The sequence below is a fragment of the Mesoplodon bidens genome (genome assembly GCF_964165515.1).
Source record: "Mesoplodon bidens genome assembly, chromosome: 5".
Lineage (NCBI taxonomy): Eukaryota > Metazoa > Chordata > Mammalia > Artiodactyla > Ziphiidae > Mesoplodon > Mesoplodon bidens.
The window spans coordinates 53,017,698-53,035,686 of record NC_138161.1 but is presented as its reverse complement, the minus strand read 5'-3'; the positions used below and the strand labels follow the sequence as shown (position 1 = coordinate 53,035,686).

The window sequence follows — 17,989 nt, the reverse complement described above, 5'->3', positions numbered from 1 at the left end:
TGAAAGAGCGGCATGGACATATATACACTACCAAACGTAAGGTAGATAGCAAGTGGGAAGCAGCCGCATAGCACAGGGAGATCAGCTCGGTGCTTTGTGACCCCCTGGAGGGGTGGGATAGGGAGGGTGGGAGGGAGACGCAAAAGGGAGGGGATATGGAAACATATGTATATGTATAACTGATTAAATTTGTTATTAAAAAAAAATTCATCATTAAAAAAAAAAAAAAAGCATACAGTGATACCAGTTATTTGGTAGTTCCTGAATTGGGCTTTGTGTCCCAACAGGTATGCTTCTTATAAATATGCCTAACTCGATAGGAAATAATAAACACCTTCCACATAATTTTAATTTTAAAAAATCTACAACTCACTAAGCAACTAAACATATATATTGACTTTAATATGATGATAGGCCAAGTCTAGGCTCTCAGGGAGTGGGGTCTGATGTCTAGATGTAAAGGTCAAGGGGAAAAGGTGTAGGAAGGTGGGATGTAGGGAAAAGTCGTGCAAAATCTAAGCATGGGTAATAATGTCCCTAGCCAATGAGAATGGATTTGTTTGGGCTCTCTCTTTATGAATAAACCAAGAGAGGGAAGCTTTAAGTAGAACCAAATCTGCAGTTTATTATGGCCTTGAATATTTCTATTCAGTTGGCCCATGCATGAACCATTGCGTAGTTGATTCCAAACAGATGTAGAGGCACCTGTTCTAACCAAACACATTTCACTGGTTCAGTTTTGTCTTCCTAATTCTGGTTTTCTAAAATCCATTTCTTCTTCCTTCACATTTGTTCACCCATCAGACTTCCCTGTCCAGAACTTGACTAGTCACCCACTCATCTCTCTGTTACACTCATTTCTCTAATGTTAACTTCCTCTGCACACTTGGGAAGTAAACTCTTTATTCCAGCCCAGCCCCACTCTTTGAAATAAAATCCCAATGCTCAAGTATTATCTCAGGCCCTCTGATCTCTAGATTTAGAGCAGATAATTCACTACTATATTAATAGTATACATTCCATCCATCTCTTGGGGAGAGTAGATTCAAAAACACTGTCTTACTAGATTCTCACTGGTTCAGGGAACTGAATCTGTACAGATAAGCCTTTAGCACTCACCAAAGATCTGAGTATACACAAATACGCTCAGTTGGAAACTGACAGATGTATTGTATATTTATGTAATTTCACTATTAAATGATATGCCCTAGACTGTTCAGAATTACTCAATTTTGATAAAGAACCATGAATTCACATTCTGCTATTGTAGAATTTGATAAGCACTGCTAAATTTGGTCAATAAGTATCTGGATTTCAATAGAGACTTACATCAAAATTTCTCTGTAAGAAGTTTCTTTCCAGCCATTGTTCTCCCCTCTCCAAGATAAAAAATTAAGTGATTTTTAGTTATTGAGAAGAGAGATTCAAATTTGGAATTATTAGAGTGTATTATCAACTACATGCAGATCCGAAAAGAAAAATTATTTTATAGTATGATGTTACTGGTCCACGTAAGCAATCTGTGGTTATCTCTTTTTAAACAGCAATTTCTCTTTCATGCTAGCATTCAGGTTTTGTCTCTCTTTTCTCTCTGTAGAGAGGTCCACTCATTCCCTCCTGTACCTTCCTCAGTAGTACAAGCTGCTCCCTTAAGTATCACATGTCCTCTACAGCATATACAGAACACTCAATGTTTCCTGTAATTACACCCATTATAGTAAAATTAATTTTTTAAACCTATTCACATAGAATAAAATAAGGCTTGTTGATGAGGAAACTTATTTCATTGTATAAACCTTAGATTCTGCTTCCATGGAAAAGTGAAATCTCTATTATTTTTATATTGTCTGACATGTCTGTGGGAAGATTATTTTGTTGGATCACAATATCATTAATGTGAAATCTATATTAGAACCCAAGAATCCATGCAATATTTGTCATAGAAATGGGTAACATTTTTTCAAGTAGAAGAGATAAAAAATAATAATTTTCATGTAGACTACTTGATTAATCCAAACTCTTAACAGGACATTGGTATGGCCCAATCAGTTTTAAATATTTAAAGAAAGAGAAAGTCTCATTTACTTGGCTTTATTTGATAATACCTTTGCTCTGATTACTTTTTGATACATATGCTATACTGCATTCAAAGTCTTATATTGTAAAGGCTGAAAGTGAGAGTATTTTATAATTCAAAAAATAAAATAAAAAGTACTGTTTTTACATTTAAAATTGATTATACAAATATATTGGTCATTCTTTTGTAAAGTACTACTGTGCATGGAGCACAGTAGGTATACAATACTTGGGAGCTATCAGTGACAACATGTTGCATTTATATTGGTTTATCTGGACAAGTAAGTTTTATAACATATTAGAAAAATATTAGAATTTCTCTGTGGGAACTCAGGACTTGACTATCAGACCATAGAAGTAAAAATTTACTAACAACGTTTTCTATGGGGAATAAAACCATAGGGAAGTTAAAATTCAGAACAACTGGGAAGGATCCAAAGTAAAGTAAAAAAATAAATAAATAAAATAAAGGCTTATTAAAAAAAAAGACTTTAATTAAAAAGATTATAAGGATTTAGATTATTTTGCCCAGAGGAAAGATGTCAGTTTCAAGGTTTATTTTTCAGTAGAAAGAAAATCTTACAATTTTATCTTAGGTTTGTGTCTGAATTATTTTAATTCATCAATAAAAAAATGCTTCTGCAAAAGTAACACTAGACTTTCTCTGAATTATCTCTGATATTTTACTGTTAACAGCATTCAAGGCATGGTCCACAATACACACATATTTTCTGTGGTACAAATATATTCAATATTGCCTGTGTGATTGATCAACTTCTCATGAAATCTTTTCTATACTATTTTTGCCATATTCAGGAAAATGCCCTGATCCAAAGGTTTAATCTAAGAATTAAAAACAGGAGAAATAAAAATATTACCAGTCATTTAATGCCTACTGAGAATGTGTTCCTACAATTATCCTAGATAAACTTAGTTAAATAAATCAGTTTAAATAAATTTTTGTATTTCTCTGGATGATCTTACATTTAATGTTCAATGTCTATGAAAACTCAAAGAAGACAGTTATTAAGGTTTTTATTTTACGTCAATCTGGATTGACACCTGGAAGAAAAATTAGTCTAACTTTATTTCATTTCTTTTTATACTTCATTGTGTAGCTTGGGTAGAATACGGCAAATACTGTTGTTTTTTTTTTAAAGAACCATAATTCAGGAGATTAGTCACTCTCTAATTAAATTTTTAAAAGCAATTGAAAAATTGTCTCAATACAGATATTTCTAATTCATATGTGAATATATGTAGGCTTTATTAATAATTGATATTTCTAATTTTGACTAATGTGTTTATTCAATCATCATATATGTACTGGGGATATACTGTATATCAGTAGACACTGAGCAGAAAAAAGACTAAGACATAGCCCTGCCTCTAGAACACAAAAATCTTCTAAAGTAGAAAGAAATAAACAGGCAATAGGCAATAAGTGAAATTAGCTCTGGAACTACACTGAACGGACACTTTAGGGCGATCAACGAAGAATTTCTGGAGAAGATGGAATCTAAACTGTGTTCTGAAGGATGGAGATGCTAGCTATTTTTCAGACAAAGGGAGGGTGATGGGGGAGGGTGCAGAGAGTTCTGGAAGAGGACAGTGACATGAATAACAACACAGGAAACAAGAAGGCCATGGCACACTTAGAAGTATGGCTGGAGCATTGACTTCCAAGAAAGACTGTGTTGAGAAATGCATGAAGGACCTTAAATGCTATGCTAATAAGTTTGCAGTTTATCCTTACTGTAACAGGGAGCCATTGAAGTAATTTAAGCAGAGCAGTTACAAGATTCTATTCATATCTTACTCATTTTAATGGCAGAGGGGAGAAGAGATTGGAGGGGCACTAGACTGAAAACTTTAGACTGTTTATTTTGTTCACTTCCTTAAAACTGTTTATGATCACTACTCTATTTTACTCAGAATCTAGAGTCTACATAAATCTGTTATAAGCACACACACATTTTCTTACTCCTAAGTTACCTCTGGCCAACTTACAGAAATGACCTAAAACAGCAATATGCTCTCAGACACTGTGAACTACAATCTGCAAGGTGTCTCTTTTTTAGCCTTAATTTTACCTCTAAGTTTAGATTTCAACCACAGGATCAAAATGCAATGATGTTTCATTATCAGATAAGAATTGTGTCATCATAAATATGATACTAATAATTAATGAATAAAGTCTAGGCATTTGTGAATGATTTATTTATTTTATATAGTGAATAGATTCAAGGTTATGCCCAATAAATAATATGACATCACTCTCATTAATATTCCACTTCTTGAGTAGGAAAAAAAGGTGGAGTGGGGAGGAGCTACAGCTATCAATTTTATGATTTTGATCAACCTGAGACCTCTCTTCTTTATGTACTCATCGGAGTAAGCTGGGTTTATATTTGTATTTGCGGGAAGGTGGAAAGATGAACTGAAATTAAATATTTCAATAATACTAACAATTTATTGAGAGCGTATTATTTGACAGTCATACTATTGAATGAGTTTGTCCCTACTGCACAAATTAGGACAGAAGACGGGTTAAGCAATCTGCCCAGTGTCACTGGGCTGGGAGGGTGGAGGATGGAGATACAGGTCTCAGAACCACACAGTCTGGCTCCAGGAGCCACATTCTCAAACTCTAATCTATCACAGAAAGAAAACTAAATAAAACCAGCACTTACTTGAAAGAACGCTTAAAACCGTAATGCATAAACTACAGGCCTCAATCCCAGGCTGCCCTACCAGCACCGCCACAAGAGCACATATCTAATTTTAATACAAAATGTTTAAAATCTGTCTCTGTTTTGGAGATTCTTACATGTACCAGAGAACTGGGCCGTTTCTTTAACTGATGGCATTTTCGAAATAAATTAGGAGGTCTATGTGTGAGATTATGCAATTTTCTGCAGAACTCAAAAATATAATTTCCATTTTGAATAAAGAGTAAATGGGGATCATCATTTAAAACCTTTTTTTCCTTAATTGGACCTCCAGTAAAAATTATTGCTTACCATTGATTCAAACCTATATAAAATATTCTAAATCAATGTATAATTTTGAAGCTTAGAAATTTTAAGCTGCAAAGATCTTAGAAATCATATGAGACAATACTTCCTTGACAAAAGTGAACCTCATAAAGGGTAAATGAATTGTCAGGGTCACACAGGTGATGGATATCAACTTAGATTGAAAATATAGTTGGAGTTATCTAAATCAAGGGGATATTGGGGAAAATAAAAAAGAGGGAAAGATATGAGTATAGGCCATTTCCACATAGAAATCTATAATCACTTGATTAAAAATCTAGGCAGAGTGAGAAAAATACTATTTTTCTTCTCCTATTCTAATATATAACTGTTTTCACTTAATAGATACCACAAAAGTATTATCAAAATATTCATTATTTTATTGGAAATAAACTTTGTTCTCCTTTGATGCTTTGCTATATTAAAGTATGCTTCTCAAGAGTATACCTACTTTATTTCTTCTAGTGATTTATTATGCAAAGGGTATAGGGAACTAAGAACTAGGGTTTTAAAACAATTATTCATAGAAGCATGTTTTGAATTCCATTAACAAGAGGAAGATATTACTCAATTTCAATAAAACATTAATATTAAAATTACAGATTTTTAGTAATTTCACCATTAAATTAGAGGTCACCAGAAAATCATAATTAATAAAGCACCCTCCAGTGCTCACAAAAAAAAAGTAGTGGAGCTCCCTCTATTGAATTATGGTTGAGAAAATATGCCTTGTATTTAAAATCATAATTTTATCTTCAAAACAATTCTATTATAATAATTGTAAATTTTTTCTCTTTCTAAGCTCTAGTAGCTTTCAAATTACAGAAGCACATATGCAATATCAATTTCTAAGAATAATATTGTAAATTACATATGTCTTTATAATTTTAGAATGTGTTCTTTCTCTTTCACGGTTTTTGTTTGCAAGAAATTACATTTTAAGGCTGCAATTTTCAATTTGCGTTTTTCCTTTGTTTTCCTTGAGTTGGTAAAACTAAAAGTTATTTGACAGATACTGGGACTATGATACATCCTAGTAAGAATATGAATTCCAATTTTATTATGAAAACTCAAAAATGTAGTTTAATGGAACTAAATATATCTTCCAACCAGTAAAATGCGGTATTTCACACATTTTTCTGATATGAATAAACTGGCATTTATTATAATACTGTGATTATTTAAAAATGTGATTCATAATGATTATTATTGGTTGAGAGTCCACTATGTGCCACGCACTGAGACATGCGCCATACACTCATTATCTTTTTGAATATTCATATCAAATGAACTTGATAGTACTGTAATCCTCATTTACAAAAGAGAAAAAAAGACAAGAGACAGTAATCAAACTAATGCTCTGATACAGAGCCCAAGCTCTTGAGCTCTTGTGCAATGGAATATATGCTATGTATTGACAGTCTGTGAAATCTATAAGCCTTGACAGTCTATAAAAATTAAGCAATTAGTTTTTAATACCACTGAGGTATAGCCACACTGTACACAAAAAAGTCACTACTCAGGCAGTTCAGATCCTTTCTAGCTGAACATTTAGGATCAATCCTAAAAAATGACAACCTCTAAACTATACCTGGAAACTCTATTCTTTTTACTGTTTTATCATTTATTTTAGAAAGAAGACATACTTCTTATCAGCAAAGAGAAAAAAAGCTGAACAGATGCAGGTTTTGTTTTAATAAACAGATACTTATTTGCCATTCTAGTATGATAAGAAAAGCAATTTTATCATATGCTAATAAATCATTTCTAAAGGAAAATTTCTATTTGAGAACTAAATTACCATATACTGGGGTTGTGTTGAGTAAGGAATTAATCCAACAGGGTAAATCCAAATATGTATTGCATTTTACTCTTAGATCTGATATCAAAAGCATTATTCATATTTAGAGCCATGCTCATCTCTGCAAAAATATAAAACCTATGCCTTATGACCAACATAAACACTTTTCTTGGGAAGTGTCATACCTATCACCACATAGAGAAAATGCTTTCAGAATGAAGTATAAATGCCACAAGTTTGGACATTTAAAACTGAATGCTAAGCAGAAACTGCTTTAGTTTCATAAAATTACAGTATATACATACTAATATTAAGTCCATTATGAGTGTTTGTTGCCTTGTTTTAAAAATATATCTTCAGCATATGCTTGTTGAAAACTCTTCATGTACATATTTTATGTTTTTTTAAATAAAAGTAACTATAAAAATATATTTTACTCCTTTTCACAATAGGTCCAAAAGTTACAGGGTGAAACATTTAGTAGCACTGGCTTTTTTAATAAATTTACAGAAGATGGTATTTTTATCAGCTCATAAACAATTTTGACAAGCCTGTTAAAACAAACTTGTTGGAAGAAATGTTCAAAATATGATTTACTTAAAAATAACTGAAGTCTGTTTAGTAAAACTATTAAACTGGGTTTACAAAATGGCATTAGTTAGACGTATATTGCATCTACAATGAACAAACACGAATATTTGGAAACCATTTGTGTAATGAAAAACATTATCAACTACTCTTAAGGCTCACATCTTGTTGCCTGTTAATCCACTGCTTCAGTTAATCTCATATCACAGAGTATGAATCTTCTAAAATGGAAGAAAATATGGCTTACAATTACATGGTTTATGTTCTAAAAGTTACCCATCTTATGTGGAAGGAGAAATGATAATAATTCATAATAAATGCACTTCTTTCCTACATTTGTGGTTCCATCCCATGTATAAAAATTTAGGCACAAATCTGTCTATAGCTTTTGCCTTACATATGAGTGTGTGTGCCTATTACTCCTATAACTCTCACTTTTTCCATAAACTTTAAATAAATAAGAACCAACATATCCTGGTTTTTAAGAAGTTATAGTAATAGTACAGAATTATGGAGGAAGTATGGGGAAGATGCATCCCCGTATACTTTAGCTGGGACTAAAGATACTCTTTTTTAAATAGAGATATATTTGACATATATTTGTTTTAGGTGTACAGTATAATGATTTGATAGATGTATATATTGCAAAAATGATCACCACAATAAGTTTAGTTAACATTCGTCACCACACATAGTTACAATCATTTCTTGTGATGAAAACTTTTAAGATCTACTTTCTCAGCAACTTTCAAATATACAATATAGTATATACTCTTTGAACCGTAATTTTAGAATTTCTTTCTAAACAAAAAATACACATATTCTTTGACTCATCAATTTCACTTCTAAGACATTTTCCTGCCAACATAATTGCTCATATGGACAAGAACAAGTATTAAGATGTCCACTGCCGTATTGTTTGTAACGAATAGATTAGAAACAATCTACATTTCCAAGAGCTGGGGAAACGGTTAATTATGGTGTGTACAGTAAATTCCAATACACCATGTTAAAAAATGAGGTAGAGCTATATGTGCTGATACTAGATATTCTCTTAATCTCCAACATGTGCTGCAAAGTGAAAAAGGAAAGGTACAGTACGTCCTCACTAGATAGTTTAAAGGGTGGGAAGTTTATATGCAAATATGTGCTAGTATATAAGCATTTGAATAAAATCAAAGAGATCCTCTTCTGAACCCCGTAACTGGTAAGTAAATTAGGGAAATTACAAAAAAAGTATTTGAACAACTTCAAGGAATTCCTGGTCACCTCCAGGAGTTAGAGCCATGTTCCTCCTCCTTAGTGTCTTCACTCATCCCATTCTCTCAGCCCATATCTTTTGTTTGATTATTTCTCATCTCATACTTCAGATATCACTTCCTGAAAGAACCTTTCTGAGTTTTTCCTAAACTCTAGACCAAATTTGGCCACACTGATGTAAAATGCTCTTTATGTGCCCTTGCCGTACTTAGCAAAAGTTCTAGCAAATAATTATATAATTAGTTGACTGATGTCTGTTTCCCAGAGAGAACATAATTTCTTGGAGTGACAGTGGACCTTAGCTATGTAGTAATTAGTTATGGCAGTATCCCCAGCACCAAGTCCAATGCTTTGCACATATTGGGCACAATAAATATTTATTGAATGCTATTATTATACATTGAATGGTTAATTGACAAGAGTTTTAATTTTGGATTGGTTAACAATATGACCTTAGGCAAGTAGCTAAGTAATTTTAAGGTTCTTCATAGCTCCAAAACCTTGAACCTATGGGTCTAAACATACATCAAACTAAGGACATTGTTGTCTCTAAAAATAGTGGTTAATCTTCTACTGAATTTTAGGTTAATCTCTTTACCTGTATCTTCATCTATCTCAGTTGTCAAATAAGAGAACTGAACAAGATAGACATCTAAGGCACCTTCTCATTTTTCCAATAACCCCTCTTCTACCACATTTTAGCTTCTGATCATGAATTGCATGCCTTTAACCCTTCAATTTCTCTCTCTCTCTCTCCCTCCACACACACACACACACACACACACACACATATACACTTTCCATAATTTTATTCCTGGGGAAGATAAAGTTTGAGCAGTAGGAAACAGTACTCTTACTGGACACTACTCTATAATATATGAGCCTCTATAATATTTCTTGCCCAATAATCTGAAAGAAGAGGGTGTAGACTGTGAATATGGGGCTGAGGATCTGCAGTAAGGATCCCTGCTGTTGCCACACCCCTCACTACTATCCTGAGAGGTAGACTTCCATCAAGAGAACTAGCCTAGGGAAGACTATTAGAAAATGAAAGACCATGGAGAAGAATTAATTTTTCCTGAACAACCAGCCAAATCCCAGAAGCAAAGCTTCATAGGTTGACCCACAGCAGACTACAGTAGAATGGCATGGAGCTAAAATCAGAAAAGCACCCAACTGTCCAGCTTAAATTGCCAAACTGCAAAATAATGAACTACATAAAATGGTTGCTGTTTTAAACCGCTTTATTTTGGAGTACTTTATTATGTGGCATAGTTAACTGATACACTGTGGTTCAAAATTTTAATAAGAGTAGCAAGACTTATTTTTCTGTTTTTTGCTTGATCTGGAGCTGGGTAAATTTTATAGCCAGAAACCTCCCTACTATTAGGGAAAGTACTTGGAAATGTGCTGACAAGAGTTTTAGCCACAGTGTCCAATGCCCGCTCCCTTCAATCCGTCTTATTAAGGACAAATCTATGGCATCCTTTACCCGTGTGCTTAGATAATACCCTCTCACCTTTCCTACCTCCATCTGCTTTTGGAGTTTTCTGAATATCTGGGACACTCAGAGATATTTGAACCAAATAACATGTGGGTGATCAATTAGGAATAGTCAGTCTTGGCACCAACTGTTCTGGCTATATTGTTGGCTGTCCCAAGTCAGGTCACCATATCTAACTGATACAACTGTAGTTCACATGTACAAAAAGACTTGAGACCCTCCTTCAATTTTATAGATATCCTTGAAAATTGATTTTTAGATCTAAATTGATAGTGGAGCTACTGAGAAATCCCACAGAAGAACAGAGTGGGAATTGTGCAGTTGGCTAAGAAAGGATTTCAGGATCAAATTGAAACAGGCCTTCCCTAGATAACTGCATGGCTAAGTATAGCTCCCAGGTGAATTTCAAACATCATTATTCTCTTGGCATCTCAGGTCGATTCGGTTTCCACTCCAATCCATGGAATCCTTAATGTTCCACACCTACTACAATATTCTGGGTTTCCAGCCATAACCTTATATCTCTCTTATACTTGACATTAAAGAGGTATATAACCTCTTATTGATACTTCACTATAGCTGATACTTAAATTTAAAAGGTTAGAAATATTCAGTTTGTTAGGATGAGGAATGTCTTATAGTTAAGTATTCTATGACAGACACATAGACAGTCAAGTCATTAACAATTATTGTGATCATCTAATTTGCCATCCAAACTGCACTTTTGAGAGTAAAAAGGGTACCATTAATAATCGAATAAACCAGGCATAAACCAGGAGTGTCTTGGATATACCAGGATGTATGGATCATGGAGTGATAGAGAACAGAGCTTTAGGGGGAAAAAGGCAAGGAAGCAAGCCAGGGAAACTGGACAGTTGTCTAATTTCTGATTAGTCTATTCTCCCACAATTTTGTTTCATTTTATTGCAATGCTAGAAGATCAGACACAGTCATGTTCATTGAAGTACCTCAACTCAAAGTTGAATTATGTAATCCTTTGATTAGAAACTATTTTGGATTTTGCACAACTCTGATTGCCCCCTGAATGGAATGGATAATTGAAAACTGACTGGATAAATAAGAGAGGAAGCAGTAAAAGCTAATTTCATTCTTGGAACATACACTACAATAATGGGCTATGATAATAGGTTACCATAAAACAATTACTGAATACCACAGCACAATTGGAACTAGTCCTAGATGAAATATATATGGTATTCTGTCTAATAAGGTTGGGGGAAAAGAACATAAATTTTGTTACTTAAACAAAGAAATTAGCTGGATGAAAATATCAGTAACTCCAAATATACAATAACATTTTGTACACTATAGGGATAGTTGTAATAATTGTAGGATTTAACCTTATCAAAGAGCCTATAATATCCTCTTCTTAAACACAGAAGATATATTTTAGTCTTGGCTTTGTTCTCCATAGGGAAACGAAACTTCTGCCTTAATAAAAAAAAGTAATGAGAAATATAAATGGACATTTTTCTGGACATTTTATTGAAAATATAAAGGAGCTGATATCCAAAAGTAATAACCAAATAAATATTAATTCATCAGGCAGCACTCCCAAGAAAATTTTCTTTAGTATTCCAGTGGGTTAGCTCATCTTAATATGCCACATACATTCATGTGTGAGAAATAAAATGGGCCTTTTGAAAACGTAACAGTGAAGAATAAAATTAACACTTTGAGAAGAACTAAATTTAAGTTTCCATGTATACACACAGGCACAGAGATACTCTTTTATCATAGCTGTACCTATGTTGCTCTCCTGCGTATTTGGGATAACATGTTGCATGTGTCAGAGAGCTAGAACTCTTTGATGATGTTTTATGTGAAATAGATGGCCAGAACAAAAAGAGGTGTGTTTGGGAATATAAAACAAGGTGATTATAAAGCATTTAAAATCCTATATGACAAAAAGCTGCCATCTTACACTAAGTAATGCTGACAACTTAGTGCTCAGTTTTACAAAGGCCTACATTTAGTGCCATGAAAACTTGAGGGAGAAAAAAAGAAAAGAAACATTTTTGCCTGCTTTTAATAAAATGGTCAAAGTGATAATTAAGTGGAATAAATTAAAGAGTGTTATTCTATTAAGAATATAATAAAAGTCTTAATATAGCATGTTTTACTTGAAAAATTCAAAATGCTGAGCAAGGGAGTTACTAATCTCACCAAAATCAGAACAATGTACTACATAGGGAGATAATTTTACAGATGGGAAATAAAAAGGAGTAGAAAAATAACTTCCCCCAAGTTTACAACATTCTTATACAGCACAGCTAAAAACTGAACACATGAGTACTGACTCCATTATAAATAATTTTTTGTTGACACTTAGGAGTCTTAAAGTAGGTTTTTATTGATTTTCTTCTTTTTAATAAGTCCACAGTAGACAAGCATTTTCTTCTAAATTTCTATTTAAAAAGATATGCTAGTTTGAATTTTCTAAAAAGTCAGAAAAAGTTTGGAATCTAGTCATGAAAATATTTTGGATTTCTATAGATTTGAAAACAATGGGAAAGCATTACTATTTTCTATTTCCTTCTGTATTGTACTTACAACCATAGAGCAAATCAACTTCTTTGTTTAGGAGCCTTTTTAGGGTGTACATATAAGGCTTTGTCACATAAACATATTAGCATCAACCATCACTTACATTTTATTCTAGGAACTATATATGAAGTTTAAATAGAGCCAGTCTTCCAGAAGGAATGGGTTGCATAAATGGTTTTTTTTTTTTTTTTTTACGACCTAAAGCCCTTTCTGACTGTTGGGGTCTCTTTTCCCAGGAGAATGGGAGACTAATTCTCTCCAGTATATATATTTTTTAATAGCCTTATTCAGGCTTGGAGGAGTAATCACAAGATACGAGTTTATAAAAGTAGGAAAAAAAAAAAAGAAAACTAGCAATTGGGATCCACTGACATTTTTCTAGTAATACAACTTATATGAATCGTGTCTGTCCAGGCTGTCTGAAAGCATTAGAAAAATACAGTTGGAAAATGACTCTGCCTTGACTAAATGGGCTTTTTACCCTAGGTCATTAGAAACAAACGGTTGAGCTGGCAGAGCTCTCAGAGAGCAGAGCCTTAGTCCACCCTTTTCCTTACACATGAGAATACCGAAACCCAAAATGGTGAAATGACTTGCTCAAGTGCCTGAAGGTAAATGGTCCCAAAACAAACCTAGGAAAGCAGTCTACTGAAAATAGTGCCCCATTAAATCATAAATTGCTATTGGATTAAATAAATCATCAAAGAAAAAGCAGTATTACTGCCTACTAAGCAGTTTGCAGTTTTGAAATTATAAATTTTAATAGTCCCACATCTGTTAGTCTGAAAGGACATTATTTGAATTGATGCTCTTCCCAAGGCCTATTGAGATAAACGGATACATTCCAAACATGATAACCCACTGAAAAAAAAGCTTTAAGTGTGCTTACGTCTTGGAATGAACTTTTTATCAGTGAGCAATTAAGAAACATTCCAGAGGGGGTGCACACAGATGACCCAAGAGAAGAAACAGTTCAGGGCCCATCTCCTTGTTGTAAATAATCAAGGAAAGCCTTTTTTTTTTTTTTAAAGCAATACAAAATGTTACCACAGGCTGACGCTCTTTCTACGAGAATAATAAAATTCTTGCTTCCTCGGATGCTGAGCTCATAACTTCGTTGCCTTCATCTCCGAATTCAGTTTCCGTGGTTCATAGATAATTCTCCTCCTGCCTTCAAAACAGGTAACATGCCATACCTAAAATATATCCATGGCTACGTAGCGACTACAGACCGACAGACCTGCAGAGGCAGTTTCACAAACTCTAGCTTTTGTTCTCTAGGTGTGGACACACTATCAAAACCGCTCCGGAAATGAAAGCCTGCAGGCGGGCCAACCCTTCATTCAGTCCCTTTGCCTAAGCCAGCTATTGGTGCTGCATCCCCCCCGGGCTCAGCGGTGCAGAAGGCTCTGGAGGAGGGGCACTTGCCGTCCAGGACTTGCACCCTGAGTCTGGACGTGGCGCTTTTAGTGCCATAATTCTTTCTTTTAAAACACACTGACGCCGCACAGAAAATCTGGCGCATTTGCCAGCCAGGTAATTTCAAGTAAAGCGTTGATCTGAGGATCTGAGTCTCCTGACCCGCAGATCAGCAGCGGGTAGGCGGCGGTGAGAGAGCCCGCCCCGCTGGCTGAAAGCGCGCAGCTGGGTGCCGGCTAGAAACGCGCGAGCTTGCTGCGTCAAAAGAATCGCCGAGAAGATCAGAAAGAGGAACCTCTCCATTTTTAGCAGTTACATGTGCGGAAAAACCTGTCCTCTGAGGTGGTCCAACTGAAAATAAATTGCAGCACGGAAAAGGAAACTGGGAGTGTGCCTGTGGTCCGAGCGTGGTGGTGTAGGTGAGACTACGCTCTCAAAGTGGCGAGGGGGTTAAACCGAAAACCAGCTGTGGGACTGTGGGCGTGTGGATCTTCGCGCTGAACAAACTACAGAACCCTCATCCTCCCTCCTCTCTCCCCTCGGCTCCAGAGTGAGTGCCCCTCCTTCCCACACCACACACTGGGATCAGGAAAAAGTGAAATCCGTACAGTGCCAAAGCCAAGGGGGTCTCTCCTTCCTACCTCCCGGGGGGTTCTCACCCCGCTCCACCTGCTTTTAAATCCTGTTCGACTCTCGATTCACAGTCCCAGCCCCAGAGCCGGCGATCTGTCACAGACGCCTCTTGCTCTAGCCTCAAAACAGCAGGTGAGCTCATTACCTCGACTCGAAATGGAACTTTAAAAATGAGATCAGAACGGGAGGGGGCCCGCACCTCGCGCGTACACCACCACTAACACACACCGCGGCGGCAGTTCACAAACACTAGGGATCTGCAGGCACTAACCCCGAGCCCCACTCTCCCCCCTTTTCTGGGAGAGCTCCAGAGGCTTTCAAACCCCTTCTTTGACCTCAGCATGCCAACAACTGAAGGGATGTGCAGAAATTAAAAGACGCGAAAAGGAAGTGAGTTTTTCTTTGATAAAAACTAAAGAAAGGGGCAAGAGTACAAACAGAAGCCGAAATAACAAGAAGTAGGAGTTTTATTTGCAATTGTCTACGAGGGGCTAGAGATCAAAACTTCAAAGGGAGAAAAAAATTTCCCCCCAAATCTTCATGTCTAGAGAAAAATTAACCTGCTGCTCTGTCAAGCGACGGCGAGCACGCAGAATTTCCTGTTAGGGTCAACTCACTTCAGCCACCCGGCGGGTCTCAGGATGACAGTGCCAGGGGACGTCCTTAAGGGCAAGGAAAGAGATTTCCAGGCGAGATATATTAATTGTTGGGGCTTTTGCCTTTTTTTTTTTTTCTTATGAGGCTCAATACAGAACTGAGAACTGAGGTTAGGTCACAGGTCCTGAACAATCCACAACCCCCTCACTAAGGGCTCACAAACCTGGCTGCGAATTCCAGTCCAGGTTGCGTTCTTTGCCCGCCATCACCCCTACTCTCACCACCCACCCAGACAATGGGGGAGACGGCGTCCAAACCACGGTCGGAGCTTTAGGAGGTTTTAAAAGGGAGTGATTGAAGCCCTCCCTTCCTCCTCTACCCCTCCCCCTCCCATACCCGCTTCGGCTCTCACCACGGGAAGTTACCAGGGGATTTATCACGAAAAAGTGCGAGCTATTGCCTCCAAGAGCTAAGCGAAAGGAAAACTGCCCAGAGCGCAGTGACGTGGACTTTGATATCTAGAGACTGGAGGGGTGGTCAGAGGGCGAGAGCTCGCCGCCCAGGCTGGAGCCGCAGGGGGGAAGGGGAGAGAACCAGATGAATCTTACCCGTGGGCTCCGTGGAGCCCCGGCCCCGGCCGCACCCAAACTTCCTGGAGATTTATCCAGTCCCCCCAGTCGCTGCTCCAACTTCAGCCAACCGGTCGAACCCAAATATGCGGCACAGGTGAGGGTACCCAGGGCCAGCTCTGTGCCCGCACCGCCGTCCCCTTACCTCCCCCACGCGCCCCGGCGCGCCTCCCCGGGGGTGCGAGGCCCGGGCCGGGGACCTAGGAAAATGCCCCCCGGCCCAGGTTGGCCTGGGGCTGCTCTGAGGTCCCTGCTCTTACCTGGCCGAAGGACAGCAGCGGAGATCAAGAGGCAGAAGACCAGACGGCAGGAGGAGGCCGCCTTCGATGCCATATTCCTCCTCCTCCTCGGGGACCACCGACAGAGTCCGCGCCGCAGGAGGGGGCGTCCTCCCCGGCCCCGCGCTGCCCGCGCGCTCGCGGGTCCGGACGCAGCGGGCAGCGGCTTGTCCCAGACACACAGCCCCCTGGGCTGTGGCGCTGCACCTTCGGGTGTCCGCCGCCCGCAACTTTCCACCACGCAGTGCCCCAACTCCGCCCGTCTCCCCGTCAACACACGCCCTTTGGCCCCTTCGGCTGCTCCTCCCGGGACCGGCGACCCTCTCTTCTCGGGAGACACTTGAGTAATTCGGAAAGGTATACGTGGTTCTTTTTAGCTGGTCTGTTATTTTCCTTCTCTTGGAATAATAATAATAATGGTAGTGGCAGTGCGCATAAAAAGCCTGGTGCTAGGAAACAGTTGCCGGGAGGGGCAACAGTGGGGCGACAGGTCCAGGCGGTCTCCTCAGGTGGTAGCGGCGGTGGCAGCGATAGCAGCGGCGCCAACAGCGGTCTCTGGGCTGCTCTGAGTGGAGGGACTGGAAGGCGTGTGTAAGCTGCCGCTTTCCTCCTCCCTTCTCCTCCTCCCTCTCTCCTCTCTCCTCCCAGCTTCGCGGGACGTGGAGCCAAGCGCAGGTGGTAGGAGCTGGATCTGCAGCCTAGAGGCGCTGCAGGACCGAGTCCGAGAAGAAGTCCGCCTCAGGAACTCCACTGGGCTGTCACGCTCGCCGAGGCCCGGAGACCCAGTGGGCGGGGCTTTCTAGTGGCTCCGCCCCGGGGGCCACGCCCGCCAATGGGGAGCCCGCCCAAGAGCTGCGCGCTCCTGGGTGGGCCCCCAGGACTGCCATTTCCCTGTGGCGTTATCTTTGCCCTAGTCCTACGGATTCTCACTTCACGCTGCCCACGCAGCTTCGCCACGGTTCAGATTGCCCTTTTCTTGCCCCCAGACGCCTATCCACCGGCTCACTCCTCAGGGACTTTTCGGTCGTGATATCTCAGCCTCCTTCTCCTATAAAGAGAGTAGTGGGGCAGGGAGGTGGGGGTCGGGACCTCGCCGGGGACTCGCACTTCGGGTCCAAGGGCGAGAGCGAAGGAGGGAGGAAGGGGCTGAAGGAGGTGACAAAGATGGGAACTCACCTCCTGGGAGTTAAGAGAACAGCTACTGGTTGGCGGGGTGGGGGCGGGAGGGGTAACTCACTAAGCTGATTCCTCCCCCCTACTCCCGCCACGTGCCCTTCTCGCACGCACCTTGTTTTGCAGGCAGATTGAGTCGACTGCCCACTAGCAAATAGAAAATATTCACTCTTTCCCGGGGGAAGTTAAATAAGGAATTTCTAGATCATACTTCGTTACACGGATTTTCCCAATGTCTACCAAAGCCAGAGCGAGTGTCTCTTTTATTTTGAATTAAGCGGCGATTTTAAGTTACAAACAAATCCTCAAATTACTCAGATTAAAAGCCAAGCTTCTCCTCGTCTGTCCGTTCCAGAAAGCCAGGCATCCCAGCAGATGGACAGGCTTCTCTGGCAATTTCTAAAGATTGAACCACCTCCCAGGCG

General features: G+C 38.6%; 1 protein-coding gene across 2 annotated transcripts in view; it reads right to left on the bottom strand.

The window, feature by feature from the left end:
* Window positions 1-17,145, bottom strand: part of ALCAM (activated leukocyte cell adhesion molecule) — a 214,535-nt gene extending 197,390 nt beyond the window's left edge. Inside the window, exon 1 of one of the 2 annotated variants that reach the window (XM_081235868.1) lies at window positions 16,374-17,145. In XM_081235868.1, coding sequence (XP_081091994.1) covers window positions 16,374-16,446 — 73 coding nt within the window. In that variant the 5' untranslated portion in view covers window positions 16,447-17,145. The remainder of the gene's footprint in view (window positions 1-16,373) is intronic. The other variant, XM_081235867.1, reaches the window with a different exon arrangement.
* Between the last annotated feature and the right edge of the window lie 844 nt (window positions 17,146-17,989).